Source organism: Rutilus rutilus, assembly GCF_951802725.1.
Source record: "Rutilus rutilus genome assembly, chromosome: 7".
NCBI lineage: Eukaryota > Metazoa > Chordata > Actinopteri > Cypriniformes > Leuciscidae > Rutilus > Rutilus rutilus.
In genome coordinates this window covers 42,944,766-42,967,535 of record NC_140221.1, presented here as the reverse complement: position 1 = coordinate 42,967,535, position 22,770 = coordinate 42,944,766, and the positions used below count along the sequence as shown (strand labels likewise).

Sequence of the window (22,770 nt, the reverse complement as noted above, 5' to 3'; positions counted from 1 at the left end):
CACGTGACTCTACAGGAATCTCTCTAGTAACAGCAGCAGTGCTTCGCGCGCTCATGTGTGCATAATAAATTACTCACACAATCGGTTATTATAAACATCATAATGAGTCCCACGCGCCTCTGACATATTTAAACTTAAGTTTGAGATTGGAAACATGATTGTATATATGCATTCATAGTATATGCATTTCGTTTGGTCATAAGTATCTGCTCTTTTTGGTATGGTAGCAACACCCTGCTAAGAGAAAAACAAACAAACAGCTAAAACCAACCTAAGGTGGTTGGCTGGTTTTGGTCTATTTTTTAAGCTGACCAGGCTGGTCTGAACACCAGCTTGGCCAGCCTGGGAGACCAGGTTAAACCAGCTAAGACCAGCCAATTAGCCTAGGCTAGTTTTAGCTGGGGGTTTCAGAAGGGAAGGTACAGTGATGATATCAGATGGTAATACCATGGTACATATCCAAAGCAACATGGCATTACCATGATCTATAAGGTACTGGTGACTTTTTATGGGTGGTTTTGTAAGTGGTAGCCTAATGTTGGTGTTTTGGAATATACCATTGTATTTACAAGAATTCACAATACCATCCCTGCTGGAAACCCAACTGGTTAAGGCTGGTCTCCCAGGCTGGCCAAGCTTGTCAAACTGGTCTCTCAGCTTGACCAGCTAAGACCAGCCTGGTCAGCTAAAAAAAAAGTGTCCAAAACTCCTCTAAAACCAGCCTGGGAGACCAGCTAAAACCAGCCAACCAGCTTATTTCAGCAGGTATGACTTATTTTTTAGGTATGACTGTACATGTTCAAAGAATATGAGAGCAGTACCATGGTACGTTTTTGCTAATGGGGGTTTGCTATGCCAGAACTTTAGGCCAAGGGAGTCAATAATATTCAATAAGCATAAACTGACAGAAAGTGCACAACTATGGAAAGAAAAATAAGCATGTTAAAAAAATGTGTATATGTAGACCTAGAAATAGAATGATGCTATAAGTTATCATATTGTCTTTTTTAGATTATTGGAGTCAAAGTGACACTATTCTGCCAAGATAGACATTTGGAGGGTGTTTCGGCCCAACGCACACATTAATATATCATCTATTATTTGGACTGTAGTGACTGAGTCTACAGTCAAACCAAAATCAAACATTCAATGTCACATTGGTAGCATTAAAATAATGATAGTAATAATAACGATAATTATTATTTAAAATCATACTAAGATATTTAGAAAAATCTTCAGAATAAGTCAAAACACTAAACAATGCAGTTACAGCAAAATTGATATTTATTATGGAAAATAAGAAAGAAGATGAAAGAAAAAGGTCTTAGTCCCCAATATATTACTATACATACAGTATCTTCTCTGCTTATGTAATGTACATGAAGGACACATACAGAGAGTTAAAAGGTTTGAATGAAAGAATGTTATTGAATACTAAATGCTAAAAGAAGGTCAATTCAATTTCACTTGAAACAAAACCACACTCGCAGTCTCGCAGTGTCACGCATTCACACAGACATGCATTCTTGGTCTCTAAATATGTAGTAAAAAAAAAAAAAAAAAAAACTCTGATCAGTAATAACAGAAATTGCCTCAGGCTCACTTCAGCAAAGGCTTCTGGGAAATTGAGTTTTAGTGGTTGCCCTTGTCGATGAACCGCGTCGAGGTCCTAGCTTTCCTACCATCAACATTTAACCGAAATCCCAGTGCTATCGGAGGACTCTTCAAGCGTCCTGCATAGCCAAACCTTTCAGCAGCCAAACAATAAAAAGTCTCCTGTACATTTGACGACAATTTCTGAAATACAGTAAACACAAACTACACAAAAAGGAATGCTGTAGAAACTAGTACAAAGACAGAAATATTAGATTTTGATTACATCGTAGTGCACCAAATCATTTTTACAATGTTTTTGATGCAACACTCATTCACAAACATTTACTAAAAGAATGAAATGACTAAAGAAATTGTATAAAATATTAAAGTGGGTTAAAAGAGAGAAAGAAAAATGTGCTTTGAATATTTTTTTTATCTTACATACATAATCCCCTATAAACATGTGCCTTTTACCGAGATCGAAGATGGATGGATCTCTATAATATTGATATTATGGGTCCTGTACATCATCCTCAGACAGACTTGATTCATATAGTTTCAACAACAATGCAATCTCAGAACTGTATGCCAATATCACAGAGTTGTAGTGTTTGCCTTTACAATTTAGTTTGTCTGGCTGTGATATTTCTGGATATTAAAGCCAACATGAAACGGCATTAACAACCCATTTTACCCCCATAATTTGACACTTGAATGCAGAAAGGTGAAAAGAACATTTTGACGATCATTTTGGCATATCTAAACTGAAATGCTTCTTGTCCTTTTAACATTAACCAAGAAAAAAAGTTATTACATTTTTTGATGAAATTACAACAACAAACATTGTCTTCTTTGGAAACTTGCACCGATGAATCAATCTCTAAATGAGACCAGAAACGTGTTTGAAGAAAGCAAACAGAGTCCATTCTGGTTTCATGTTGACTTTAAAGTGGCCTGTTACAAGTTGGGGGAAGAAACAGTGCATACAATTGCACGTCAGTCCATTTTTGGCTCTATAACCCTCTCCTCTCTCCTCCAAAAAGGGTTTTTTAATCTAACTATAACAGTAGTTCTGCTAGATCCAGGCAGAGCAAGTCTCCGACCCGGCTAAATCCAAAGAACCTGTAAAAACATTCATATTCAGAGAGCAAAACAACACTTAATATCATAACAAGACACAGTAACTCCAGTGTGGGGGTAAATAAGGAACAAAAATAGGACAAAAATGAAATAATAACCAAAGACAGCAGTGCTTAACGATACACGACCACAGTTTTGACAAATACGACATTCGTCCAGTTGGTTCTTTCTGCCTAGAATACACAGTAGGCTTAAGAGTCACTGTTCTTCTGGAAAAACAACAAACAGAAATAACATTTAAGGTAAAGAAAAGAGAGATACTCAAAAGGAAATATTAACAACGATAAGTACAAAAAAAAATCTCAAGTGTCTATGGATTGGAAAAAAGCTCTTTGAGTCCCAATGGAGATGAATATACAAGTAAGTGAATGAAGGAATGAATGAATGAATGCCTTTTGTGAAATCTCCTCATCTTTAAATCTCTCCTCCATTGGATTTCTGATGCTCTAATGACGCTACATTGTGGCTATAACGTTTGCGCTCTACTTCCCTGACTGGCAAGCAGTCAGAGTACTTCTGTAACAGTTCTCCTCCAGGTTGTTTCAGTAGAGCAGGTATCGGTCATGAGTGGGGCGCAAAAGTTCGCAGGGCCTGGTACAATCTGTTAAAAGAGGGCCGGTCCACGATGTCACGGCTCCAGCAGCGCATCATCAGCTCGAACAGAGAGGATGGACAGAGGGGTGGGGCGGAGAGAAAGATCTAGAGAGAGTGAAAAATAAGAAGGTCACAAGTCTTTTTAGATGAAACCTCCAAAGAAATAATGTACTTCATGCAAAAGTTTTCATCCTGCAATAGTGCATTCATTCAAACTCACTGTAACTTGGGATTCACTCACTTCAAATCACAACCCAAATCAAAAGGCAATGTGTGTACCTGTCTGCCCTGGTTTCGGAAGAACTCGCCGGTGTTCTCGATGACCTGTTCATCAGACAGCAGGCTGTAGGGCTGCTCCTTACACAACGTGAAGATCTCCCACAGAGTTACTCCAAATGCCCACACATCACTCGCTGTTGTGAACTTCCCCTAGAAAACACACACATGTATCCCGTAATGCACCGATACAAAGATAGAAAGCCGCTGCTGACTGATGTCTCCAGCCAATAGTTAAGTCAAAACAAATAGCTTTGGAACAATTCATACACTACCGTGTAAAAGTTTGCGCTTGGTAAGATTTTTGCTCTTTACAATTTCAAATAACTCTTTTTCATTGTACTATGTTTTAAAATGTAATTTCTTCCTGTGATGCAAAGCTGAATATTCAGTGTCTTCAGTGTCACATGATCCTACAGAAATCATTATAATATGCTGATTTGCAGCTTAAGAAACGTTTCTTATTATTATCAATGCTGAAAACAGTTGTGCTGCTTAAATTTCTGTGGAAATGTTGATACTTTTTTTTCAGGATTTTTTAATGAGTAAAGAAGAGCATTTATTTGAAATAGAAATCTTTTGTAACATTATAAATGTCCTTACTTTCACTTTTGATCAATTTAATGCATCCTTGCTGAATACAACTATTATTCACAGTTGGCATGTTTGGTTTGATTAAAATTAACCCTGGTGCGGTTCATTTGAATAAGCGAACGCTGCCATCCAAATCCTGGTGCGCACCAAACAAGCGGACTGAGACAGCTAATAAGATGGGTCTCGTTCTGCTTCTAAACTAAATCTGATGCGGTTTGAATGACATGTGAAAGCAACACGGATGTCACAAGATGCGACCCTAAAAAGGACAGAGTGCTCAAGCAAACCTGTTTTTTCTCGTCATAATCGCGAGATTGTCCATCAGGCATCAGAACCGTGTCTCCTCACAGCAGATCTGCGTTTGTGTGTGTGACGGAGGGATTTCTGCCGCTGTTTTAACTCCTTTATACATTTTATAAGCTCTTCACGAGTTCTCAGCTGGTCAAAATACCATCATATGTAGCTACGCACATACAACGAGCATTTCTCCCAGAACACAGCTTTGTTTTGGATGTTCGGTAAGTTCCGTATCGAAATATACGTAATAAAAGCCGACCAATCAGGTTGTGAACATATCCCTGTGCCTTTAGGTTCGGTATCTTCAGGTTCGGTGTTAAAAATGCCAATGTGAATGCTAAGCAGACCAGGAATAAATGTTTTTTTTTTGTTGTTGATCCTAACCAAATGAACAAAGCGAACTGAACTACAAGTGTTAACACCACCCTGAAAAAGAAAACCTTACTGACCCCAAACTTTTGAACGGTAGTGTACATGCATGCACCTTTGCTTTTATCAACAGCTTGTCTTTCCCTCACCAGTAGGATGCTCTCCCAGGCCATCCAGCGTATAGGCAGTACAGCGCGCCCCTGTATACGATAGTAATCGCTACTGTACAAGTTTCTGCTCATGCCAAAATCAGAGATCTTTATGGTGAGCTGGCGGTCCAGGAGGCAGTTCCGTGTGGCCAGATCACGATGCACAAAGTTCAGAGAAGCCAAGTACTTCATCCCAGAAGAGATCTGCACCGACATGTGCAACAAGTCAGCAATGCTGCAAAGAAACAGAAATAAAAGAGTTAGGGTTGTGAACTAAAACATGACTTTGAATCAGTATCATCAATATATATATATATATATATATATATATATATATATATATATTAGTGCTGTCAGTTAAAACGCGTTATTAACGGCGTTAATGCAAACCCATTTTAACGTCGTCAATTATTTTTGCGCAAGATTAACGTTCTTTTTGGCCTAGCAAACTTTGTCGTTTTTTTTCACATGCTGTTGCAACAACTAGTAACGTTAGAAAAACGACAACACCACACCGGATCTAGCTAGACCGGAAAGAAAACAACAGGCACGCCGCACACACTTGTTTGGGCTTGCGAGCCGGCCGAAGAGTAGTAGGCTAACGTTACGTTTTGAGTGGATGGCGAGCGCGAGACGCCGGAATGGATGCCAATAAGATTCTGAATGGAATCTGAATGGAATGGTTCCATTGACAAGACCAAATGACAGAATTACTGTGTGTTTTGTCGTTGTGAACTGAGCGATCATCGCAGCACGTCCAGTCTGAAATACCACTTGATGGCCAAGTATTCTCTGATGCGATTATTTGCTCCAAGTGAGAATGTTAGTGTGAAATTGAACACTACAGTATATGCCAATGTTGTTTTCAATAAAAAAAGCATCTGCACAAAGCAAGCCGATCCACTTTTCCATGTTGATAAGAGCATTAAAATGAGAAAAAAAATAATGTGACAAAAAGAAATCAAGGGACATTTAGAATAGATAAAAATGTGCGATTAATTGCGAGTTAACTATGACATTAATGCGATTAATCGCGATTAAATATTTTAATCGCTTGACAGCACTAATACCTTTTAGTAGGAAAACTTCCCCAGAACATTCAATTTCAAAGTATGGAAAAGAGCAGCACTGGTATTCAATTAAATGTATTTTGAGTGAAACTATGTTATATCAAAACCGGCTGCCGTTATTTGAAATAAAGCTTAAATTAAATATAAATCTTAGAATAAAACCTAAAAATGTTTTTGCCTTGCAACAAACTAAAATACACAATTTAAATTTGAAGTGCTAAAACCACTAAAGAACTGTCAAACTGAAAAAATAAAATAAAATTTAAGCTAAAAAACAAACAATTACATAACAAACACAACAAAATTACTAAAACTTAAACTAAAATGGAAATGAAAATTGAAAATATAAAAATAAAAACAAATGCAAAATATGAATAAATACTATAATAGTAATAAAAATACTAAAATAACACTGGTGTGAAACAAAGAAGGAGACCAACATGAGGGTGAGTAAAACATACAAGAGTAATTCATTTTCAAAATTAGTACCTGTAATAAGATTTTACAATGTTGGTTTTTAATTTCAGGTTTTCAAAAAAGAACCGATTGAAATGACTTATTTATATGTTATTATCATGACTTGAAGACTGAGAGGTCTCACGTGAAAACCTGGCTTCATTTTAACCCTGTAATCTGAAACATTTCCATCATAAACTGAGAGCTGACTTGAAACTTGGAGGTTAAGTTGAAGAATTCAAAAGGTTAAGAATGTTAAGCTTGACTCTGACTTGTAGAAAAGTGATCTGACCCCTGTCTGGAGATGAAAGTCTGTACATGTCAGGGTTCTTCATAATGATGGACACACACCTGACAGACGGAATGTTGTTGGCGTGTGTGAGTGTGCTCTCCAGCTCTCTCTGGGACAGGAACATGTTGAGGTCTCCGTTCTCCATGTACTCCGTCACCATGCAGAGCGGGTCGGAGCTCACACACACGCACAGCAGCTGAATGATGTTCGGGTTATTCAGACGCGACATGATCTTTATCTCCTTCAGGAAGTCATTTCTACACAGACAAAAGTCAGAAATTATCATGGGATCAGGTGAAAGGTTAAAGGTAAGCATCCATCACTAAATATTGATGTGAAAATAATACTGAGTAGTGAAAATGACTGATGACTGTGTATTCTGAAACAATTTTAGACATTTTTATGGAAAGGTACACCTTGCTAGTACGGGTTGAACCCCCCTTTACATTCAAAACTGCGTTAATTCTTTGTGGCACAAATTTAACAAGGTGCTGGAAACATTTCTCAGAGATTGATCGGCTGCACAACCATGATGCGAATCTCCCGTTCCTCCACATCCCAAAGCTGCTCTACTGGATTAAGATCTGGAGACTATGGAGGCCGTTTGAGTTTAGTGAACTCATTGTTATGGTCAAGAAACCAGTTTGAGATGATTTGAGCTTTGTGACACGCCGCATTATCCTGCTGGAAGTATCTATCAGAAGATGGTTCACTGCGGTCATAAAGGGATGGACATGATACTCAGATAGACTGTGGCATTTAAACGATGCTCAATTGGCGCTAAAGGGGCCAAAGTGTGCCAAGAAAACATCCCACACACCATTACACCACCAGCACTGCCTGAACCGTTAATACAAGGTAGGATGGATCCATGCTTTCATGTTGTTTACGCCAAATTCTGACCCGACCATCTAAATGTCGCAGCAGAAATCGAGACCCATCAGACCAGGCAGCGTTTCTCCAATCGTCTATTGTCCAGTTTTGGTGAGCCAGTGTGAATTGTAGCCTCAGTTTCCTGTTCTAATCTGACAGAAGTAGCACAGGTGTGTCTTCTGCTATAGCCCGTCTGCTTCAAGATCGTGTTGTTCGTTCAGAGATGCTCTTCAGCTGATCTCGGTTGTAGTGAGTGGTTATTTGAGTTACTGTTGCCTTTCTATCAGCTGGAACCAGTCTGGCCATTCTCCTCTGACCTCTGATTTTCGCCCACAGAACTGTCGCTCACTGGATATTTCCTCATTTTCAGATAATACTCTGTAAACCCTAGAGATGGTTGAATTTCCCTGTAGATCAGCAGTTTCTGAAATACTCAGACCAGCCCGTCTGGCGGCAACAACCATGCCAAATTCAAAGTCACCTACATCACCTTTCTTCCTCATTCTGATGCTCAGTTTGAAATTCAGCAAGCTCATCTAATTGAGTTGCTGCCATGTGATTGGCTGATCCATGTGCCAATCAATTTTATTCCAACCAGTCACAACACATCCTAATTACATAACCATTCCGAACTCTTAAGCAGGAACTTCCCAGAAGTACTTAAGGCAGCCTCACTCCATGATGCAACTTTACAATCAAATGTTAGTGTTTTTTTCCCCCAAACCTGGCATTGCTGGTGGCATCCGCTCTGAGTTGTTTAACGGCTACCAACACCGGCTTGCCGTCCTGCTCCGGTAACGGTGCGCCTTCTCCCAGAAACTCTGCCAAACCCTCGGCCTCACACAAATGCACCTGAAAACAGCAATGTCAGCAGACAAGAGCATGAACATATGTGAAGCATCATACTTAAACAACATGAGAAAGAAAACACGTACTATTGTATTATCATGCTATATTTTGACTGATTTAGTGAAAAATTGGAATACCATACTATATAAATACTTTAATCATAGTACCCATATATACAATACCGTTCAAAATGTTGGGGTCAGTATGTTTTTTAAAATACTTCAAATCATCAAGGATGCATTAAATTGATCAAAAGTGACAGAAAAGACATTTATGTTACAAAAGATTAATTAAAGAATCCTTAGAATATCAGTTTCCACAAAATACTAAGCAGCACAACTGTTTTCAGCATTGGTAATATTAATAAATCTGCCACCATAGTAACAGAATGAGGATCAACTGTGTTAAAAAAGTATCAGTAACACTATTACAAAAAAAAAAAACTGGCTCTCACTCTAGATTTCCAATGTTTTTCTTAATAAAGCCATACATTACAGTCATGCGTGGTCACTAATAACAGGGTTTTCTGGGAAACACTCGAACATTAGGCATTGCAGCACTGTTTGTATAAAACAAAGCATAAACAGTGTGCAAAAAGATCCCAACTAACTCAGAATAAAAGACAATCCAAGTGGCTCCAGAAGAGAGTCTATGAAACAACAACGGCAGCGACTATAAAACCTCCTGCTGTGGTTCATCTAGACTCACCTCACCAAACTGGCCTTCTCCCAGTTTCTCTCTGAACAGCAGTCTCTCCCGAGGGAACTCGGCCACCGAGATGTCCTTCCGCGTCAGGGAATCCACGGTGAGGGCCGGAACGGCGTACATGTTGCTGCCGGTGACGCCCTGCAGGCTAATGATGTCAGTTTCAGCGTAGTGCGGCACGCTGCTCTGAAAACACTGGTGTGGGGTGCACAGGGTAACGTCGGGTTCGGCATATCCTCCGCTACAGGCTACAGAGAGAACGAGACGTCAACATGTCAGTAATTGTCATTTATATCAACCCATTGTTTTCTGTTTTTATTTTGTGACACTTTACAATAAGGTTGCATTAGTTAGCATTAGTTAATGCATAAAATAACATTAAAAACGATCACTATTATGTATTTTTTTTACATAATTCTATTATTGTATTTTTTACTGGGCCATCTGACCAATCAGAGCAGAGTAGGCTCTCAGAAAGGAGGGGTTTAGAGAGACTGAATCCTTTATCGAACTGTTTCAGACACTGTGAGAAAAGAGGTAATGCTACAATGAATATTATGAGAAAATCAAAGTGTTTATCATTTAGCATGTAAACCTATTGTAGGAGACCTCCAAAACAAAATTTGAAAATTGCATTACTTTTAATAAATGCTTTAGAAGTATTTGTCATTGTTAATTTATGTTAACTGATGCAGTTAACTAATATTAGCAAATGAAACCTTATTGTAAAGTGTTACCATTCTGGCATATCCTTCATTTCATGCATGTCACCCTATTTATTTTCTTCATCGTTGATTTGCAATATTTTAAATGATTGTTCATGTCACTAGAGCTTTGTTGAGAGTAAGAGAAAGAGGAAGAGAGAGAGACAGAAAAAGCAGAAGATGAGAAGAGAGGAAAATGTCAACTTCAGTCATTTTATTTCAACCAAAACACTGAGGTGACTGGGTGCAAGAAACTGCAGGGTGTCACAATAGGAGCAAAGCAAAATCCAGCATCGATTCTTACCCTCGCAAAGTCCGTCAGTCTGGTGACAAGATCAGATGGAGTTCATAGACTGCGAGCAAAGGCTAAAGAACGCAAGACTAGAGGAGGAAGAAAGGAAAAAGTGCATTGGCAGGCAGCATGCAAAATGTCGAGGAAACAAGTGTCAACGAAACTAAGTTCATTTTAAAAGGGTAAAAGATAGAACGAGAGGTTAGTTTTAAAAAGGACATCATGGAGAGGTGTATTCAGTACTGGAAGTCTTCACAGTAGCTCTGGTCCAAAACCTACTAGGATACCTATCTGGGCATTATTTTTAGGATTCAAAGTTGAGCTCCTGACATGAAGGCTGCACCATTAGGCAACAAAATTATGCTTATAGTCTTATAATATTTGGCCAAATTACAAGGCAGACAATCCCAGACTGCGCTGCAAGATTAACATTAAAATCCAGTTATGCAAATGATCCTCACATGTACAAGTACTTGCACTACTGTTCAAACGTTTGGGGTGAATACGATTTTTTTTTAAGCAAGGATCCATACAATTCATCAAAAGTGACAATTTGTATGTTACAAAAGATTTCTACTTCAAATAAATGCTGTTCTTTTGCACTTTCTGTTCGTCAGAGTCCTGAAAAAATTTATCATGTTTTCAACAAAAAATATTATGCAGCACAACTGTTTTCAACATTGATAATAATAATAATAAATGTTTCTTGAGCAGCAAATCAGCATATTAGCATATCATGTGACACTGAAGACTGGAGTAATGATGCTGAAAATGCAGCTTTGATCACAGGAAAAAATTACATTTGAAAACATTACAATAGAAAACATTTATTTTAAACTGTAATAATATTTCACAATATCACTGTTTTCAAATAAACGTAGATGCAGCTTTGGTGAGAATGGGAGACTTCTTTCAAAATCATAAAAAAATCCTGACCCCAAACTTTTGAACAGTAGTGTATATATTAGCATCTGATTATTTCACAAATAAACGTAAAATTATACTTTTTTTTTATTCTTATATCCATTGGCTTAAGGCAATAGTTTTATATTGTGCCTTCCTTACATAATTTACATAAATAATTCCCAATGATTTAGATGAACAGTAGTGTTTGAGACAGAGCTAGTGTGTGTGTTCGTGTTTAACGGATGGTACCAGAAGCCTCTGCGCTTTGAGACAGCTCTGGAAGTTTGTTCCTGAGCGCAGCGGGATCCTGATACTGGGGGTCCAGAAGGAAGATCCTCTCGTAAGGGGGGTCGAGGGAGACGCGCGGGGGCACCGGGGGAGTCTGCAGGATTATAGTGTCACTGCTAGAGGACAAACGCACCGTCACCTCCTCCTCCAAAATACGCCTTGGAGCCTAAGAGAGAAAGAGAGAGACACTTTTTGTGTTATCATATTTTCCCAAAACAAAAGTCTTGTTTTATTATTACATCCAGAAATAATGTAAAATACAGGTAAATAAATGAAACATTTACAAACATTACAAACACTATAAATATGTATTTAAGTTTCCCTCACAACAAATCCTTTCAATTTAATGGTGTTCAGAAAAGAACAGGAATGAAAAATAAGAAAAAAAAAACAATGTAAATTATAATGGCATTCATTATCAACAACATTTATACCCAAAACCAAGCAAACAAGTTTATTAAAAGCATTTTATTTAACTACCGTTGTGTGGGAAATGCGCTATACAAATAAAATTGGGCTCACGTACCTCTCATTCGGTGCAAATTCATGTTTTGCATGCTTTATACATACAAAAAATGCTACTTATATGCCCAGAAACTTCGAAGGTACATTACACTCCTCAAATATTACATGTATTGTTGAGCAGCTCTAAAATCTGTTGCATCAATACAAACACACACACACCTTCTCCAGGACTTTGCACACATATTGGCACCACAGAATCAGGAAGATGATCACCACCAGCAGGAGAATAATAGTCACCAAACAGCCAATCAGAATCGACGTACTGCCCTCTTCAGGAGAGCCCGTCTTTGATGGTGTCGTCCGGTCCTCTGTCAAACACAGACGGTTTATTAAAGTTCAAGTGAAGTGTGTAGAACGCAAGCTAGTACAGTAGTCAGGTGTGTTCATTTAAAGTCAACAGGAAATGGTGTACGCAACCCATTTTACTTCCATAAAGTGACACATTTCCTCCATTTGTATTCATCGGAAACTTGCTGGATCATGAAAAACAGTCTCTGCATGATTTGGTTGAACAGACATTTAAATGTCTTTGAAATAACATGTATTAAGAAAGTAAACGGTCAAAAATGTGTCAAAGTTTGTTTCATTTTGACAATAAAAACACTGCAACGCCTTACCTGTTATTTGAGTAGTTTCTGATACTTTGCTGTTAACTTCATATGAAGGAGGGGTCAAAACTGGAGGCCTCTGGGTAGGAAGCACATTAGTTGCTGCAATGGAAAATAATTCAAACACAGGAAATCACTAAACCTCAAGTTACACCCACTTTAAAATACATTTATCACTCTAAATGTGCATAACTAATTGGTCTCACTATGAGTGATGCACGCATTTCCAATAAGATGCTTTTGAAAGAAATGAATATTTTTTTATTCAGCAAGGATGCATTAAAGTGAATAAATGCTGAATATATGCTGTTCTTTTGAACTTTCTATTCTTCAAAGAAACCAGAAAAAAAACGTATCATGATTTCCACAAAAATATTAAACAACAGGACTGTTTTCAACATTAATAATAACAATGATTAGCAGCAAATCAGCATGAATGATTTCTGAAGGATCGTGTGAAACTGAAGACGAGAGTAATGATGCTGAAAATTCAGCTTTGTGTGACAGTAATACATTTAAATAAAAAATATATTCAAACAGAAAACGATTCTTTTAATTTGTAATAATAGTTAATAATATTTTTTGCTGTATTTGTGGGCAAGCCTTGGTGAGCATAAAATACCTTCTTTCAAAAACACAAAAATATCTCACTGACCCCAAATTTTTTAACGATGGTGTAAGTGGAAATTAATAAATTGGGAATGATGATATGAAAAGCATTTCACAGTTCTGGCGGAATTTTAATGAGGAAATACTGGGAATACCAGTGGGAGGGAGAGGTGAGCTGTTCTTATTTCATACCAGACTGAAATGAGATCTCGCTGAACATCATCCAAGTGTCAGCAAAGTAGAAGCGGCAGCGCAGGGCCGTGGCCGACCTGTGCTTTAACGGGACGGTCACATAACGAGCGCTTGGGTTCCGGTCGTCTAGAACGGTGTGAAACTCCACCGGCTCTGCCTCCCACTCAGAAATGAGATGCAGTTTAAAAGCACAGGACACGGATGCGAAGATCTTCACACCCCGAGAGAACATGTTATTACTGTGAACCTGTTAAAGAGAGGAAAAATAAGCATCATTAACATCTGAAGCCTTTCTGTGTTCACTATAAATAAAGCTTCATAGCACTACAATATGCATCATTTAAAGTCAACATAAGTGACATTTATATTTTTCTTTTATAAAGAGATATAATGAAAAGTGGACATTGTGTTCAGTTTCCAGACCCCTTGCGGACAATCTACTTTCTATTCATTAAAGAATCCAGAAAAAAAAAAGCATAAGAGACTTTACAAAAATGTTACTGACCCCAAACTTTTGGATGGTTGTGTATACAAGTAAATCTTTAGTAAATAAGATCAACTCTGATTTCATGCTGTCTTTAAGATACAAAGCAACTAAAACAATGTGACCAGGCTTCAATAAACATATGATTTCTAATATAAAATCATTACTTCAAGATTAAGCACCTAAACCCCCCCCCCCAGTCCACAGACACTGGCGCTATTATGGCAAACAATCCTGCCCCAACATGCAATTATGTTTTATTATGTGTGAAATATGATGTATAATTAGTGCTACATTAAAGCTGTCATTCAACAAACACTTCAAAGCGCATCAACTTCAAATTATACACATTACAGATGTAACCCAGAACACACGCACATTTTAGGTTCGGTACAAGTTCTATCAGTGTTAGTGGCTGAATGTCAATTACAATAGAAAACAATCATGGTCATAAATGAAAAACATTGTCAAGAGTGTTTCAAGAGCATCACCACGAGATATTAAATATTATACACTACTATTCAAAAGTTTAGGGTCAGTAGGATTTCTTTTAAAAGAAATTAATTATTTTATTCAACAAGGATGCATTAAAAATGTATCAAAAGTAACAGTAAAGATTATTATAATGTATTATGATGTTACTAAAGGTGGGCAATAGGATCAAATCCTTATTTCATGATATGATCATTTTTAATTCATTATAACAATGTATAAATCAAATAGTTATTTTTATTATATAAAAAAAGAACAAAGAAGCAAATTACAAACAATAGGAAAAAATTATAGCGATACAAATTAAATGAAGTTTTTCAGGTACAGTAGGTTTATTTAACATGTATACATTTATTTAACATCTTTTGTTGTTTGATTAACATTAACGACACAGACAGGTATTTTAGGCTGCTGTCACTTTAAGACCGAATGCTTGGATCTAATATACTGACACATATTCGGTTTTCACTGAAATGTTTACTTTCACTTAAGCCATAACCGACTGTATTTACTTGAGATACTCCACATGATTGGCATTTTGAAAACTGCGTCTGTATTGAACATTCAGCCGAAAAGAGAAGTGGATTCGGGACTGCGCTTTGTCTGAGAGAGATCCGCGATACCAAATTGAGTTATTTAGTCACAACTTACAACACATAATAACTTGATAAACTCTTTTTGAAGATCCTAGTTAAATGTACACATGCTTCTTTGACATCTTTGCGTCTGACTTGATATACCGCCTTCACTAACTGCGAGTTAAATTGATAACAAATTGTATTTGGATGGTAATTTTGTTCTCAAAAATATACTGTGGCGAGATTGGCAACCTTTTATTAGGCTATTCTCGGGTTACAGAAGACTGGTACTCTGTTTCAGGATCACCTTGCAAAGACAATTTAGGAAAGAAGAAATACGGGACAAAATATGATTTTTCAATAAGTCGGGATGCTAAAAATCTAGCTGAAATACGGGACTGTCCCAGGGAATACAGGACAGTCCCGGGGGAAAACGGGACGTCTGGTCAGCATACTGTAGTTAACGTGTGCCTAGTGTGATGAAAGTGCTTACATCATGCTGACCTTGTCTTAGCAAGTTATACAGAATAAATTAACACCGATGTTTAAGTTAAAAACATTTATTTTTGTGCGATATGTTCAAGAATACCAGAGGACTTTTGCATAATCAAAGATTCACTGACTAAGAAAAGTGGCTCCAAAAATCAAATTTAGAAAATTTTACTGAAATAATAAACTTAATTTTAATAAATTCTTAATTAAAAGTACAAGCTTTACACTCAGCTTTAACAAGTTGGTCCGGTTTACTTCCTTTAGTGCCTCACTGTAATCACCACTAGGGCTGGGTATCGATTCAGATGTTACAATTCGATTCGATTTCGATTCACAAGCTCTCAATTCGATTCGATTTCGATTCTCGATTCGATTTTCGATTTCGATTCTCGATTCAATTTTTCGATTTCGATTGTAAATTAGATTTCGATTCGACTCAATGAATATTTAATACAAATCCTATATTTATTAAAAAAAGAAAAAGAAAAGAAAAGTGAACATAAGTTTTCAAGTGTTTAATTAATAAAAATAAATTAAGAGCTACAAACCTGTAGGCTATATTAAACTCTTTTTATTTTAGGTACAATTGGGTACAGTTAAAACAGAACCCAACTCTATATTTCAAATGCATACAATGAATAGACAGGATTTGAAAAATTAATGCTGAAAATTGGACAAGTCAGAACAGTCACATGTCTTTATCAAACAGGTTAACAATCCTCATATAAACCCATATAAAAACATTGCATATAATTTTTATCTGTGCCCTTTCTGTCTAACAGCTAGGCCATATACAGAAATTGAATAAAGTTATATAACAGTCTGCGGTGCATTAATTATAAATTATATATAGACTAATCAAAGTTACAAAAGTTCTTTAGTCAAGAGCAGTGAGTGTTTTTGTCTGTTCCCTTTGTTCTTTGATTAACTTTAACGGCAGAGATAATTAGTGGCTACTGTGTACTGTCCCTTTAAGACCAGCCGCTGTTCTCAGAGACGCGGCTCTCACACACGCCTCGTTCTCTCAAGAGTCATAACTCTTCACGTTCATCATAAGACTGCTCTTATGTTATGAAAATACTCAACAAAAAGACATTTTGGCATAATTGTGTGTGTTATTGTTCGTTCAAGAGCGAAAGATAACTCTATTCTGGGCTGTCTTGTGCGCACGCACGATATCATCGCAAGTTGTTCTGTGTCGCAGTCAGGACATTCACAGGCAGCGAGCTCTTTTTTGTCTTGTCGCGCATGAATGGTTTAAAAGCGTTTGCATGAATAAGATCTAGTGTTACATGAATACATGTAACACTAGCCAAAGGATGACCAAAAATGAACAGATGCTGCATTAATTGTGTTAAAAGCCCAAATTTGTTTATTTCATATAAAATCGCAGCATTTTGCGCCATATAGCCTAATTGCTTATAGGCTTGACATCGCGATTGCGATATGATTAAACGTTCAGCACTAGTTGAGGTTATTTTATGATTTAGATAAAACTAACATAAAATCTCACAGCATTAGCTATAAAATGGAGTTTGCAAGCCTATGAACAGTGGAGGAAACCTACTTGGGTAATATATTAAATAAAGATGGAAAAAAATCGATTCTTGGCGTTTGAGAATCGATTTTGAATCGACCACATTTTAAAAAACGATTAATCGAAAAATCGATTTTTTTGCCCAGCCCTAATCACCACAGCTCTTCCTCCACTCTCACCTTCATAGAGGTGAAGTTTCGTTGTCTGTCAAACTGGAACTCCATCTCTACAAATCCAGGGCCCAAGCTGTCGTTCCTCCAGCCCACGTAGTCATATCCGGGCCACAGCCGGTACTGCCTTCTCTGCGCAAAGTCATCCTGACCAATCACACCATCCGTCAGCTGACCCAGCCCCCTAGACAGCTTCCTGTGGGACGAGAATGACAGGAAGCACTTAGCTCTGGGCGACGAGTGATTAGCATTCATTGTAGAACTTAAAAACAATCTTGATTGTTCTGCCAAAGAATGACCCTGAAAACTCCACAACTCCAAAGTTGGCAAGAGGATGTAAAATCAATGTGAAGAAACAGACAACCTCCAAACTATGTATATAAAGCTTTTTTAAAAGGATCATTCACCCATCAGCATTTACACATGTGTTTCCAAACCTGTTTGACTTTCTTCAAATCATTTAACATTGGAATATACGTTTTATTTCTTTTTTATTATTATTGCAATGTAATCGATTGATATTAGACATTTAACAGATTTTTAATGTCTTTCAAAGAAATCTCTTCTGTTCACCAAGGCTGCATTTATTTGATCAACAATAAACTAAAAACAGCAATATTGTGAAATATTATTATAATTTAAAATAGCTGTTTTCTATTTTAATATATTTTAAAATGTTATTTATTCCTGTGATCAAAGCTGAATTTTCAGCATCATTACTCCAGTCTTCAGTGTCACATGATCCTTCAGAAATTATTCTAATATGCTGATTTGCTGCTCAAGAAACATTTCTTATTATTATCAATGCTGAAAACAGTTGTGCTGCTTAATATTTTTGTGAAAACTGTGATCATTTGTAACTTCTTTGATGATTAAACAAAATGTACTAACCACAAACTTATTTCTATTATTTTATATTTAGATTACTTTTCCCATCAACTAAAACACGCTTAAAATTAATCTGTAAAAAACACCAATAGTTGAACAACACTGTTAAATGTAATGTTTAGCAAATCTCAAAATTAATATTAATTTATCATTCTGAACATTATAATGATGTGATGCCTAAATGTACTTAACAGTTATTTAAAATGACTGATTTTTAGTTTCCCCATGTTTTATATTTATTTAGACAAAACTGTATAGAATTTGAATATCAACTCTTTTTAAAATACATTTTAAGTTATCGATTATAGCCATAACATGATATAAATATTTATCGGCTAATCAGTATTGGCCAGAGTTTTAACATCAGTGCATCCCTAAAGGCTAAACGTATAGCATTAGATTAGACGTTCACCTGCGTTCCAGGGCCCCGTCGTACGTGGAGTCATTGAGGGGTGTGATGGGATAGCCAGGAGCCATCATGGTCTGGCCCTCTGGAGAGCTGTACGCCGTCAGGCCATCTGCACTCCAGGAGGAAGACAAACAGAGAGGTCCCAAACTTCAATATTGCTTTAGCTCTAGAATGTAATTACTCATTTCTCTTGGCTCACATTTAAGGCACTAGAGCAATTGAGTTCAAATGAAACTAACTTGCTGCAAAATCAGACACTAGGGGGCAAATCTACACAGACCACAGCTGCTCGAACGTGACTGCCAAAACGATCTGCTTCAGCCTGTAGCCCATATGTAAGTATGAAACTGAATTAGCATGAACCGCATGAGATCATGCATAACTCACGTCTATAAGCTTGTGCACAATCGGATTATAATAGTTTGTCAAAATGTATAAATGTAGCCGTTCGGCAGCTTAAAGGGATAGTTCACCCCAAAAATGAAACTTCTGTCATCATTTACTCACCCTCATGCCATTTTAAATAGACTTTTCGATCTTCGGAATACGAATGAAGATATTTTTAATGAAATCTGAGAGAGTTCTGCCTCTCCATTGACAGTCTATTCACCCAAAACTCTGACAGTTCAAAACTCAGATCGTAAAATAAATCCAGATGAATGGAACGATTTAATCCAAGTCTTCTGAAGAGACACGATTGCTTTATATGATGAACAGATTTCATTTACAGTGTTTTTGTGTTGTTTTGTATATTGTTTTTTTTTTGGTGATTTTTGCCTTTTTTTATTGTGACAGGACAGTATAGAGTGGACAGGAAGCAAGGTGGGAGAGAGACGGGGGACGGGATCAGGAAAGGTCCACGAGCACCTCTCCTAAATGTGACTTGTGCTCTACTGGGTGCATAGGGACATATATGCACATGTTTTGGGATTGCCCTGAAGTCAATGAGTTTTGGAGACAGGTTACCATTACGCTGAGGGACATTTTGGAGTTGGAGATATCATGCTGTCCGAGACTCTTGCTTCTAAGTGATGACTCCTCTTATACTCTCTCTCTAACTCAGAAAAAGTTATTTTTTTGTGGTCTTACTGCTGCTAAGAAAATGCTTGCCTTGCGCTGGAAACCTCCACACTCTCTAGCATGGACTCACTGGATGCATTCTTCCTTGGACATTGCGAACATGGAGCTCTAAGTGGCAAGACTACATGGAGCTTCTCAGAGGACTATTTCAGCATGGTTACATGCCATTTCCAAAATTAAGGAGCGTCTTTAAGACCTTTATCTCATGTTCTAATTTTTATTTATTGTATTTGGATTTTGATCTGCACTGTTCTTAGACTATGTATACTCTGAATGTATATTTGGGAGATATGGTCACCTTGGGAATGTGGGAGGGAAAAAAAGAAAAGAGAAGAGTTCAGAATGATGTTCATTTTTACTTTTTGTTTCTGTACAATAATATTCTGTAACTCAATAAAAATGTGATCACAAAAAAAAAGGAAAGGTCCACGAGCCGGGACTCGAACTTGGGCCGCTCGAGCGCAACGGCGCTACATGTTGGCTTGCTGACCACAAGGCCATCGGCGCCGACAGATTTCGTTTACAGTTTTATTCACATATATAAACCTTGATGAGCAAATGTAAACAGAAGCTCAGCTAAACCTGCTTGACACACAAAAATGAACCTCATTGGTTCTTGCTGAAGCTCAAACGTGCTGCGTAACACGAGAATGAACCTCATTGGTTCTTGCTGAAGCTCAAACGTGCTGCGTAACACGAGAATGAACCTCATTGGTTCTTGAGGAAGCTCAAACGTGCTGCGTAACACGAGCATGAACCTCATTGGTTCTTGCTGAAGCTCAAACGTGCTGCGTAACACGAGAATGAACCTCATTGGTTCTTGCTGAAGCTCAAACGTGCTGCGTAACACGAGAATGAACCTCATTGGTTCTTGCTGAAGCTCAAACGTGCTGCGTAACACGAGAATGAACCTCATTGGTTCTTGCTGAAGCTCAAACGTGCTGCGTAACACGAGAATGAACCTCATTGGTTCTTGCTGAAGCTCAAACGTGCTGCGTAACACGAGAATGAACCTCATTGGTTCTTGTTTTCGTGACCAAAATACAGTGGTGCAGGTTTGACGTCAGAACCAGGAAGACTAATTCGCCACTGGTTCCCTCGAGCTTTTCCTATGGGGTTTTATAATGGGGGGTTATGAAGTCTGTAGTAAACATAACTTGACGATACTTTGACGTTTTGATCTACAACGTAAACTGCACACCCATACTGAAAATGCAAATTTTGAAGCAGTTATGTTTATTTTTGAAAACATGCTTCAAGTAAGTAACTAGATAAGACAGATTGGGTTGTGAGTGTGTGCAGTTTAAGTTGTAGAACAAAACGTCAAAGTATCATCAAGTTATGTTTACTACAGGCTTTATTTTACTCATAAATTGAAAAAAAAAAAACAGGTGAACTAACCCTTTAATAGAAGGCACTGATTAAATAAAATGATATTTGTAATTATATTTTATTAATTACGGGTAATTTTCATGACTCACCCTGCCAGGCACATCCAAACAGCTCTACTCTCATACACACAGTGTGTATGGCATCCGTGACAGGAATCAAGCGCAAGAACCGAGTGATGATGGGAGGATGGAGGTCTCTCACCACAGAGTCGTAGGTGTTTATATTGCCCATTATAATCTGGAGGACAGAAAAAAATTTGTTAAACAATAAGCAACAAGACATTGTGGTATATATTATGAACATGCTGTGCATCCGAAACCACATAGTGTATAGTAGGTACTACATTTGGTTTGAAATTTGCTTCACAATCATTAAAAAAGTGTTTCTATTCTAAATAGTAATTGTGTAGTATGAACGAAATTTGGATTTAATACATCCGCCATGTTGTCACTGTCATGTGACTAGTGGCATCTGTTCACTGTCTGCCATTTACAAATCCTCTCCCGTGGGATAGTAAAGTGTCCATTCATTGAATCAAACTTGCTTTGCTTACATGACAACATTTACACCCAAACATAATTTATGCATAAGCTTTACTATTCAATAAACAAAATAGTGTGAGAATAGAATTACTATGATTATTGGTTACTTTGATGAAAAGTTATAGTTTCAACTATATACTGCACATACAGCATAATGCACTATACACACTACTTTTTTCCCAAAAATTATATTTTATTCTGGATGGATGCATTTAAAGGTACAATATGCAAGAATTTTGCATTAAAATATCCCATAATCTCAAGGCCAGTGTTATATATTTTGTTAAGTTGATTACTTACAATATCCCAAATGTTTCCAACTATTTTTAAATCGTGAGAAAATTGCGATTTTAACCAAGGAAACGGGGCGTTAGAGCAGGGGGGAGCTGGGAGTCGCCAGTCAGTGACGTCATATCCGCGTTACCCTTGGTTTCCGCTCGTACTGCGTGGAGTCCTGGACAAATGCGGAAGTTGTAGTTGTAGCGTCTATCAAGCAACAAACGTTAGCTTGTTTCTTGCAGTCGTTATGGAACACAATTATTCTTTACCGATTGCAGCTGGTTCTGTCGACAAAGCATGCTTAATTTTATATTTTCCAAATGTAGCATTCGGTAATAGTTATGTTTATGTAAGGGAAGTATTATTGCTTTAGATTTGTGTTTAGTTCATTGACATTGTTTATCACGTCTGGTGTTTATGGCCATGTAAATAAATATAGCATGTGTTATACATAAAGATTAATCAGTATTTTGGCAAATGATGTGGGTATGTTCGAATGTACTTTTACCAAACAGTTGTTTAGAACACGTAAAACTGCGCCGCGTTATCACAACAATGAATTCGACATATACAGTAACATCTATGATAACCAATTTAGTATTAAACCTTACTTTTCTTGCGGTTAATTCATTTTAATGAAATAAAAGTGTGATGAGGTTCAAGAGTCAGGAAGGAAGAAGACAGGGGTCGGCGTGACTGGGACTCGTACTTTATTAAAATAAAGCAAAACAAACAAAAGTCGCGCACAATGCGCATTCACCGTGGCAACCGCGACGCCACAAAACAGTTCAAAAATGAGAGCTCGGATCCACCGGTTTTCTTTCTCTGCGTCCAATTTTCTCTTCAGTCTCTCTCTCGTTCCAGCGCGCGGCTTATAAGCGGTCTCTCCATGCGGATCACAGCAATAAGACACAGGTGTTCGTCATTTGCACTTGACCTACTTGCTCGTCTCTTCTCTCTCCCATTACAGACCGCGCTGAACCACGCCCCCCTCGCCACAAAAAGCATGTCATTATAAAAAAAGAACTTAGCCTCATCCATGA

General features: G+C 37.5%; 1 protein-coding gene across 2 annotated transcripts in view; it reads right to left on the bottom strand.

Moving 5' to 3' along the window:
* Positions 1-1,266: 1,266 nt before the first annotated feature.
* ddr2l (discoidin domain receptor family, member 2, like) overlaps positions 1,267-22,770 on the bottom strand; it is a 39,012-nt gene continuing 17,508 nt past the window's right edge. For both annotated transcript variants that reach the window (XM_084413460.1, XM_084413461.1), the window contains 13 exons: positions 20,996-21,143; positions 18,438-18,543; positions 17,147-17,333; positions 13,385-13,631; positions 12,593-12,685; positions 12,135-12,283; positions 11,412-11,616; positions 9,264-9,508; positions 8,431-8,558; positions 6,893-7,090; positions 5,016-5,250; positions 3,610-3,759; positions 1,267-3,435 (listed from right to left, as the gene is read on the bottom strand). In XM_084413460.1, coding sequence (XP_084269586.1) covers positions 3,298-3,435; positions 3,610-3,759; positions 5,016-5,250; positions 6,893-7,090; positions 8,431-8,558; positions 9,264-9,508; positions 11,412-11,616; positions 12,135-12,283; positions 12,593-12,685; positions 13,385-13,631; positions 17,147-17,333; positions 18,438-18,543; positions 20,996-21,143 — 2,229 coding nt within the window. In that variant the 3' untranslated portion in view covers positions 1,267-3,297. The remainder of the gene's footprint in view (positions 3,436-3,609; positions 3,760-5,015; positions 5,251-6,892; positions 7,091-8,430; positions 8,559-9,263; positions 9,509-11,411; positions 11,617-12,134; positions 12,284-12,592; positions 12,686-13,384; positions 13,632-17,146; positions 17,334-18,437; positions 18,544-20,995; positions 21,144-22,770) is intronic.